General features: G+C 39.4%; 1 protein-coding gene across 1 annotated transcript; it reads right to left on the bottom strand.

Moving 5' to 3' along the window:
- Positions 1–1926: 1926 nt before the first annotated feature.
- LOC116326996 (tripartite motif-containing protein 16-like) lies at positions 1927–8550 on the bottom strand. Its single transcript, XM_031748451.2, has 2 exons — positions 8309–8550; positions 1927–3481 (listed from the first exon to the last, which is right to left on the bottom strand). Exons 1-2 carry the CDS (start codon positions 8548–8550, stop codon positions 1927–1929), a joined length of 1797 nt encoding a protein of 598 aa, XP_031604311.2.
- Between the last annotated feature and the right edge of the window lie 1932 nt (positions 8551–10482).

Below are 10482 nucleotides of genomic sequence, written 5' to 3' on the forward strand. Positions count from 1 at the left end.
ATTGAAAAAAGGCAGTTTGTGAAGAATGATGTGGCTTCTTCTGAGGCTTATTTTCAGAATTAGTCAAGCTGTGGAGTGAACAACCCAACTCCTGAGTCATGACTTTTGAACCAATATTTGGTCACAATAAGCCAACTTACGAGCCTACAGCTTTTACCCAGCAGTTGAGTTAGGAATATAACCCAGCATTTTTAATAGTGTATAAATACTCCTAATAGAACTCTCAGGTCAGCTGATAAGTTGCTTCTAGTTGTCCCTAGAAGCAGGCTAAAAAACAGACCAGGCATTTGCGATTGCTGCGCCCAAACTTTGGAACAGTCTGCCTCTTCAAATTAGGCTCTCTCCAAACACTTGACATTTTAAAAACCTGTCTGAAAACACATTTTTACTCTTTAGCTTTTAATTGTGACTGAGTTTTTCTTTCGTTTTATTCATTGTGTGTGTTTGTTCTACTTTTTACTTTTTTTACTATGCACAGCACTTTCGTCAACCTGTGTTGTTTTTAAATGTGCTTATAATAAATTGATTGGTTGATTGATTGATTGATTGATTGATTGATTGATTGATTGATTGATTGATTGATTGATTGATTGATTGAACCTAACCCAAACAAGCGTTATGTTCATGCTGATGCCCGAGGCCAGCTAGAAGGCTCCAAGGTTGAATGGCTGGCTGGAACAACAAATTCTCCCAGATTACAAGACTGTGTTTTGACTCTCTGCCTTATCCTTCACCTTTTGTAAAAGTTACCTGTTCTGACCTGTCTCCCCAATGTGACGTTTGTGTAATGTATGTATGGTTTCACTGAAGGCAACTGCAAGCAAGAAATAAAAGCTCATTTATTCACCTGCAACCCTAGATTGCTCAGAGTGGGAGAGCAATAGAAACAAAGAGAAAGAAAAAAATGTTTATCTCTTTGGACATCTCATTGGATCTTATATTGAGAGCTCCAGAGAACAAATGCAAGTTCAAGACTTTGAATGAAGTCCAGTTGTTGTATCTGCTTCATGTTTCCTGGAGTAACAAGGGAACAGGTGTCAAAACCATTTAACAGAATGAGGGAAACAAGGCTTTAGACTCTCAGCGTGACTCTGTGGATGCTGTATGGTGGTTGATTCTTATCTAGCTGGGATACTGACAATCACTGTTACATGAGATTTTAGACTTCATGAGCTGCAAGAACTGGTAGGTATATTTTAGTTTTGCTTATTTATTTAGACATAGGTTACTCAATCATAGGAGGGGTGTTAACAGTGCAAGAATAGTTACTGATCGATCATTGCATACTGCTGCTTGTTGTCCATTCATTGCTGAATAATACATTTTTACAATTTATCGGATTAAAGGGTTTAACTACCAACCAAATAACATTGTTTATTGTTTTAACATTGTGCTTAATTGTTGTCGATAAAATATGAGTTATTTATAGCAAGTGAAACTGTCCAAAGTACACCAACTTTATTGATCATAAACAGATTAAGGGACATTAAACTTCCAGAAACATCCAGCAGATAAACCAAAACAACCATTAGATTGGTTGAGTGTGGTGAGTAAAGCATGCATTTCTGAGCAAATAAACTATTTCCTATATCATTGTGTTACCATAGTTTGATGTATAAAAGATGAAGTCTGATAAAAATCTCTCTTCAAAATCATAATAAAAGATATTTAATGATATCCAAAGGTATTCAGCTTACTAAAAACAAACCAATCAAACTCCAGCGTATTGCTACATTTAATTAATTTAAGACCGATTAAGAATGCTAAATATGAGTAGAAGTATATTTTAAACTTATAATTCTTGATCATAATAACAAATTAAGGTTTATACTTATGTAAGAAATGTAGCTACACGTTTATTTACAGCAGTACATTTTTTAGACACTAACTTTCAAACAGAAGTTCTAACATAAATGTACCCACTGTCTATTTCAATTTAATGAACTCTACCGTGTCTCCTCGCTCAAAAAGCATAAGTCCAGCATAGAGCGGCTGAGTGAATGTGGTCTGGACTCTGTGGAGGAGAGTCATGGTTTCAGAAACGCCGTAGAAAGACAGAATACCTGCTCTGTGATCCAGGTACACTCCTACTCTGGAGGACCGAGGACCTGAGAGGTCAGTTTGGACTTTGTTGTAGAAAAATTTATAACTCTTGCTATCACAACTCAATGCCCAAGATTTATCATTTAACCCAAATACACAATCATTTAACCTCCCTATTCTGCTGATATTCTTGTATGAAACTGCTACATAAACCTTTCCTTTCCACTTCACCTCCCAGTAGCAACGTTGAGTCAGACTCTCTTTACTCAGGACCTGCCAACAAGGAAGAAATCTGTCTGGATGATCAGAATAAGGCTGCTGTTGTTCCTTAAATGTTGCTTTTCTGTTCCTCTCAGACATTAACAGATGTGTGTTTGCTGTGTTTGGATCCAGTGTGATTGCACATGAATATTTTAAGAATCCAGCTCTGGTCTTTGGCTCTGGTTGTGATGGTGACAATAAAACATCCACCATAGTCACCACCCGTGAGATGTTTGTCCATTCCTCTCTCAGAATGTCCTGTAGTTTATCTCTGGTCTCTGACACAGCTGCTGTCACATCCTCAAAGTAGCTCAGAGGACGAATATTGATGCTGGATGAGTGTGTAGACTCACTGAGTGCTGACAGTGAGGGGTAGTTGTGTAGAAACTGGCTGTGATCCTCTGTGTGTGAGAGCTGCTCCAGCTCGCCGTCTTTCCTCTTCAGCTCAGCGATCTCCTGCTCCAGCTTCTCCTGAAGCTCTTTGACTCGACTCACTTCAGTTTCCTGCTGGGATCTGACCTGCTGCTTCACATCAGAGCTTCTTTTCTGGATGAGACGGATCAGCTCAGTGAACATCTTCTCACTGTCCTCCACTGCTTTATCAGCAGAGCCATTGATGGCCTCCACCTCCTGTTGAAGCAGCTTCACATCTTTCTCTCGCTCCTGGATTCTCTGCTGGATGTTTAGTCGTCTCACCTCGAGCTCCTTCTGCTTCTCAGTCCTTTCTGCTGCAGCTGGGACTGTTTCATGGCCTTTATGTTCATCCACTGTGCAGAGATAACAGATACTCTGCTGATCAGTACGACAGAAAATCTTCATCACCTCATCATGACGAGAGCAGATGTTGTCCTGGAGCTTCTTGGAGGGGGCCACCAGCTTGTGTTTCTTTAATGGAGCTGCATCATAGTGAGGTTGGAGGTGTTTCTCACAGTAAGAGGCTGGACAAGATAAACAGGACTTGATGGCTTTCAGCTTCCTCCCAGTGCAGACATCACAGGCCACATCTTCAGGTCCAGCATAGCAGTGATCAGCTGGAGCAGCTTGGAGTCCAGTCTTCTTTTTCTTCAGATCCTCCACCAACTCTGCTAATAAGGTATTTTTCTGCAGCACAGGCTTTGGTATGAAAGCTTTCCTGCACTGATGGCAGCTGTGGATTTTCTTGTTTTTCTCCTCTTCATCCCAGAAACCTTTAATACAGTTCATGCAGTAGTTGTGTCCACAGGGAATAGTTACTGGATCCTTTAGTAGATCCAAACAGAGTGAACAGGATAATTCTTTTGAATCCTGCTGATTTCCTCTCTGTGCCATTTCACCTCTCAGCAACAATGATTGCCTGTAGAATGGAGCCGATACCAGGCTGTGTGCAGGAAAAAGCACAGTTTGAACTTTGGAAGCAGCTTGTCCCTCTTCTAAAACTTTATAATCTGTACTTTGAAAGTTTTAAGCCATAAAAGTTTAGCATGTGATCATACACTGTAAAATGTAATATTGTGTTTAATTAAAAATATTAAATAGGCTGAACTCAATTTTTATCAATTTGTTATTAGAACTCAATTTAAATAAGTTACCAGTACTTTTTATGCAAAAACGCTGATAAACTCCATTTATTTGAGTTGTCTTAACTTTGAAAAACTAAGTAAGCTGGAAGTTTTGCTTCTCAGTGCGGAAGGATGAAAGATGTGTTTTGAAAATGCCACGTGACTACCGTCCTCCTCCCTCTCGGATCAGTCCGCATGTTCACGGTGCATTTTTTATGGAATATGTTGAGCAAACCTGGAGAAGCGTCAGCTCAAGATATTATTATTGTCATTGCTGTGGATCTTTACGTGATACTCTGACTTGGTGAGTAAATGTTTACTCTTATTCAAACTGATTTTGTGGCTTCTCTTAGTTTAGCACCAGGTTTAAAATCTTGCTAGCTAGTTAGTGTTAGCCTAGCGTTGCTGCTGCCGCTGGGCTCCTGTTACTTAAAAATTAACACCACAGCCTTAAAAACCTTACATAAAACTATGTGGTGAAATTTTCTGTTGATTGTTTGAAATAAATAAGTGAGATAAGAGCCCAGACAAAATTCTTTGGGAGGTGCAGCTGTTAGGGATGGGGTAGGTGTGGGGGGTGGGGGGTGGATAACAGAGCTCTCCGAAAACGTGGAAGCACTTTTGCAAATATGTGATATTTTGATAAATTAAGTAGATATTTGAGCATTACATAGCTACATTGTCGCCTGAAAATATCTTAAAAGGTTATTTTGTGACCCAGAAAGGGTAGTCTGGGGAAAAGGAGGATCGCATTTGTCGGCCACGGTTGTCGGAGCCTGTGCGTACTTGTAAGCGCGGCAATGGCGGAGGAGCGCCGCTGAAAAACTTATTACTTTTTCTGAGTCACAAAATAAACTTTTAAGATATTTTCAGGCGAGAATGTAGCTGTGTAAAGTTCAAATATCTGCTCGATTTATCAAGACATCACATATTTGCGAAAATGCTCCGACGTTTTCGGAGACGTCTATTTTTTTTCATGCTTTGTGGCAGCTTTAGAACATCTGTGGCATCTATTAATGTCAAATCTAGCCTTTATTTAACAACATAAGCAAACTCTATGTTACAATGATTGCACAGCCATTAAGGATTAAATCAGTTTCTGAAAAATGTTCTGTTTTTTCTCCCTCTGCTTGCTTCTTACTGTCTTTGAGGCTCGGGACCAGCACTCCTACTGTTGGACAGAAAGACATCAACTCAGTGGTAAGTGTTTTGGTTTTCCAATATATTAGCAACTGTCAGTGACATTGATATTAATCAGACTGAACTTTAATCATACTTTAGATCAGCCTGTTTTACTTATTGTTTTATTTGTGCTTTGGTTTGGGGAAGTTGTTTCTTTACTGATCTTTTCCTGTCTTCTGTTATTAGACTTGAGATATGACTGCACTATGCTGTTGCTGGTGACCACAGTTAATTCTACAAGACATGCTGTGTAAGTAAACAAACAACAACAGTTTGGTCTGCATTTCTTGAAAGATCACATCCCCCAAACTTAGTTTAGAGGGTCTACACTGTATATAGTGAAGTCTGCAAGTTTTCTAACAGCAAAATCTGTTTTGTGCCCAAAATCATTTTGCACATCATTAGAATGAAAGTTATTGGCCATGTTTGCATAGCCCTTTTTAAAATGATGCTTTCATGACAATATTGTATGTTGGGTGGTGGTCAGGGCTATCCAGACTGACAATTTGGGACATTGAATGTCACCTCTCCGGTGGGGAGGGAGCCTGAGATCGTCTAAATTGGAGTCTGTTTTATACCAAATGCAGAAAAAAATGTTTTAAGAAAGCAATTAAGTTCATGTTCCAAAAATTATGATTGTTTGCTTGCAGGACAACAGGAGAGATGAGTCCTCCGTCACAGATGGTGTGGTCAGTGAAGATGGTCGCCTGCAGGTTCAAGCTCATTGCATCTCCAACCCACATCCACTGCCACTGTACTTAAGGGAAGTTAAAGACTTTCTTCTGCACCTACATTTGGATCACCTCGATCCATGATAGTCATTCAGGCAGTAATGCCTGGCCTGGAAACAAGCCATCCTTAAAATATTACAACATTCCAGCTGCTGTGTTGGAATGAAAAACAACTGTGTTGTTTAAATTAGAGACTGCACTTGTGACAGAACAATAAATATTTTATTTTGATTATATAAATAATGTAAGTACAAAACAAACTTGTGGTAGGCCTAAACTTATTTTCAGAATAATTAAATCTGAGACTTTGTTTCATTGTAAGATTATAACAGTGATGGCAATATAATTGTTTGTTCAGCAGAACAGTGTCCAGTATGTTGGCTGTTATACTTTGTTGTGTTTGAAAATAAAAGTTGGGCTCATTTTAACATCATTACAAAAAGTGTTGTTAATTATTTTTAATCATATTCAGGTTACCACAAATTGTTTTTTCATTTAGTTGAACTTAACATGTTTGTCAGTAGGTAAACAATTAGTATTGTACAGTCAGAAATATCAAGTTATTCTTAATGCTGCAGACTTGCAATGTATAAGTTGTCCTAACAGTCATCTTAAGTAAGCTTTACTTAGTTTTTTTGAGGCAACGAGTTTCCATAATTTTTTTGAGTTCTGGGAACTAACAAGGCTGTACAGTGTACTCAAAATGAGTAAGTTGCCCTAACTTGGTCATCTTATGTAAACTTGATCCAATTTTTTTGAGTTCTGGGAACAAATGAGCTTGTACAGAGTACTCAAAGTAAATAAGTTGTCCTAACTTAGTCATTTTTAGCTAAGCTTTACTCAATTTTTTTGAGGCAACGAGTTTCCATAATTTTTTTGAGTTCTGGGAACTAATTAGATTTTACAGTGTACAGGATCACAGGAGCATAAATCGCTTTGTATGAACTTTGAGTAGAGTTCTTTGTCCATGCAATGTATTACAATTAGATGTGCTTTATTTAGGTCAAAATAAAATTGCTATGTTTGTGTTGCAGCCAAAGTATGACAAACAACATAGCTCAATGAAAAAAATATAACACTTGTCATGGCTCCCTATGGCCTTGTACCCATCCCCTCTCCTTTTGCTTTCATTGCTCTTGGTCCCTGGTGTTTGAATTTTGATTTCTCTCCAGGTCTCAGGTGTTCGTATGACTGAGGTTTCCAGCAGGCATGGTCAGGAGCTGCAGTTTTATTACATCTGAGTGTCCTCACCTCATTTTCTACAGTACTTATGGACATGCGTTTTTTCTCCTTTCATCACCAAATTCTTTAGTTAGCTATGGGTAGCAATATTTAAGTCTAAATGTCTAGTATGTATTTGTGTGTGATTGCCTTGTATTTTGGAGGAAGTCCTCAGTGTGCTGAACTCCACTTGCCCTTTTAACTGGAATTTCATCTCATGGATTTACTGCTGTTTGAACTTCTCTCCTCAAAGCTTCAGCTGGTTTTATACTCATAGGAAAGTGTAACTGTCTCTGTCTTACGGGTGTGTCTGTCTCCTGTTAGCTCACCTAGCTCAAGTCATTGTTAAGAGTCCAGCAGCTTTTTTTCTGGTGATTTGCATATGTGGATAAACTGCTGGTCTGTCATGATAAACTGGTGGGAGAGCAGCGTGCTTGGAAGTCTGCTGCTGGCTCAGCTTTCAGTTCTCTGAGATCAGTTATGATCTGTGTTTCGAATGAAAGCACAGCTAGCAAGTTAATGAACTTTATTGATTTAACTTCATAATAGATGAGATTCCTCTTCCTGACCACTTTGAACCTGTGTGATGTAGAGAAGATGGGAAAAAAGTTATTGTGAAAAAGTTGTTAATAACGTCTTTAGTACATTAGCACAGAAAGCTGTCACCATGATGGTGAGGAGACAGCAGCATATTTTTAGTTCCCCCTGTATATATTAACAGTTAGCCATCTCACACACTGCTCAAACCTTTTAATTCAGTAAATTTTGTTTTTTTAATAATATCATATCATATTTTGATATACTTAAATAAATTAAGATGTAGGCCTGTGTTCCTGAGTTAATGAACAACTAATTCTTTTCTGAGATGGCAGATTTATAGAATATGATGCTGGAAAAAAACAGCATATAAAGTACTTAAAATGACCTAAGTCTTAAACATATGCAGGAATAGTATTTTTCAATTTAATATTGATGTTGAACATTTTTCTGCAGAATTATTCTTACTTTTGATACTTTATGTCATGGTGCTGGGTGTGACCCAGTGTTTTGTCTTTGATTTACTTCTTGATTATTGTTAAAGAAGCTTGGAGTTTCTGTTTCCGTACCCTCCCTGTGTTTCACATTAGGTTACCCTTTGTCTCTGTGCTTCATGTTCCCTCTGACCCCCCGGTCAGTCATGTCTCTCTCTGTGTCAAGTCCACTTATCTGTGTTATATTTCCTGTTTTACTTTGAAAGTCCGTTTCTCATGTCAGTGTTTCTAGTTTGCTTCCCTTGTCTTGTTAGGTACTGGTGAAGGGGAGTCATCCTAAAGCTCAGGCAAAGAATCACACTCCTCTTGGTTCGGGGCAAGGTGTTTAGCATCGTCCTCCTCTGAAGACATAAGGCCGTGGACCAGAAACTCCAGGAGGAGCAAGCCAGATTTCCCACTGGCCTGTCGCGCATAAAGAAGATCTTTATCTTGCGCACCATCATCAAACAGAGTTTGGAATACCAGCAGCGTCTCTTGATCAATTCTGTCAATTTCAGAAAGGCGTTCAATAGGCGAGATTCCCTCTAGAACATTGCGTGGCATCCCTGAGCAGTTTGTCCAAATATTCCATTCCTCTACCTTCGATCCAGTTGCTGCGTCCGCACAGAGGATGGCTACATGGATTTCCTCACCATTGTGTGTGTGTGTACAAGACCAAGAACAAGACCAAGGTCATCAGGATTGGTTACATGGCGGCACAGGGTCCCATTATGGTGGAGGAGGTGAACCAATTCACTTATCTGGCAGTGTCCTTGCAAGCGACTGAGATGCTGAACACGACGTTGTGTGTCGGATGCAGTCTTCCAGCGCTTCTGGCTGATCTGGTCGACCCCAAAGATTGACCTGGCGATGAAGATTTGTCTGCTCAATTCCATCATTATACCCACTGTGATCTATGCTTGTGAAATGTGGAAAACATCTGCCAAAATTTTATAAAAGACTCAGTGCGGCACAGCAGCAATGGCTAAGATGGACCCTGCGGGTCTCTTACCGGGACCATGTCACAAATGAAGAAATCGACAGCCGGACTGCCACACGTCCCCTCAGTGACATTGTGTCTGAGCAGCGTATGCACTTTGGAGATCACATTTTATGCCAGTTGCACACGGACTGCCCAAGATCGCCATCACGTGGAACCCACCCCACGGAAGACGCAAACCAGGCCGCCCCCGAACAACATGGCGGAGGACTTTCATTGATGATCTACACACCTTAGATATTGCATGAGGTCGAAGCAGCCACAGCTGACCAATTACCCTGGCGCAGACTTGCCGCCCAATGCGCCGAATGGCCGAAAGTCTTGTGTATGTTATTGGGACGGTTGGGTTTGGGGGGCAGGGGGTGGGTCGACTCTGCTTGCCTTTCTGTAAAAGTACACCACTATGTGTCAAATCTGTCTTATTTGTGTTATGTTATCTATCCATGTCTCTATGTTTGTATGTATGTATCACAAATTTCCAAGAAACAGCACTTCAACATTGTACCATTGTATTAGTTTAATTTTCACAGTTGAATGCATTTGTTTCCTCAGTACAAATAAGGGTTTTTCCCCCCCTTCTTCTCCATCTTAATATCAGCAAACATCCATGTTTCATATCAACACACATCACATTACAGATCATTATTTGCATTAACACATGTCTACAACATGTTGTTAAAACTCTTTTCTTCACTCCTCTCCCTCCACATCAAACCAGGACTAGTTTTCCTAAAAAGCACCTCAAGGTGAACTTATGCTTAATTTTCCACAGCTTTGAAAAAAATTGAGCTGCAGGCAAGTTTTTTTTTTTTCGTTGAATTGTCCAGTTTGATTGTGTTAACAAATCGATTTTGTCTAAATTAGTAATTCAAGGATTTTTCATACAAAAATCCTGTTATTAAATTATTCAAGACATTCTTTAGCAAATTGTACGGACCTTAAAGATCAACCTCAGACTCAGATTTCTTTTTGGAAAACCAGCCCAGTTTGGTTCAAAATCCTAATTTGTCTAGTGCATAAAAAAAAAAAAAAAAATCAGCTCCGGTCTATAATGAGGCATGATGTAAAATGATCACACAGATGCACACACACACACACACACACACACACACACACACACAATCAATCACATCCAATCAAAACACATAGGACCCAGTAATCACAGCCACCCGGGTCAAAGTGAAACTGAATCATCTGTCCAACTTTGCTCGAAATGGTTCAAAATGTACTAATGACATAGTAAAACCTTACAGCTCATGATCATCGGGTTTTAATGCCAACATTTTTCGTTTACAACCAAAAATAGAGATTTTTTTTCATTTGTCAGCTACGTTTCTTTGGAGAATTGCGAATGTCCTGGACCAAACATCTAAAACATATAAAACCAGCCTAACTGTTTACAGTGATAATGACAACGATGTACTGATGTGCAAGAATGTTAAAGTATTTGCTGGATGCTTGAAAAACCCAAAGAAATCAGGTCACACATCAGGTAG

This window comes from Oreochromis aureus, linkage group 3, assembly GCF_013358895.1.
Source record: "Oreochromis aureus strain Israel breed Guangdong linkage group 3, ZZ_aureus, whole genome shotgun sequence".
Taxonomy (NCBI): Eukaryota; Metazoa; Chordata; class Actinopteri; order Cichliformes; family Cichlidae; genus Oreochromis; species Oreochromis aureus.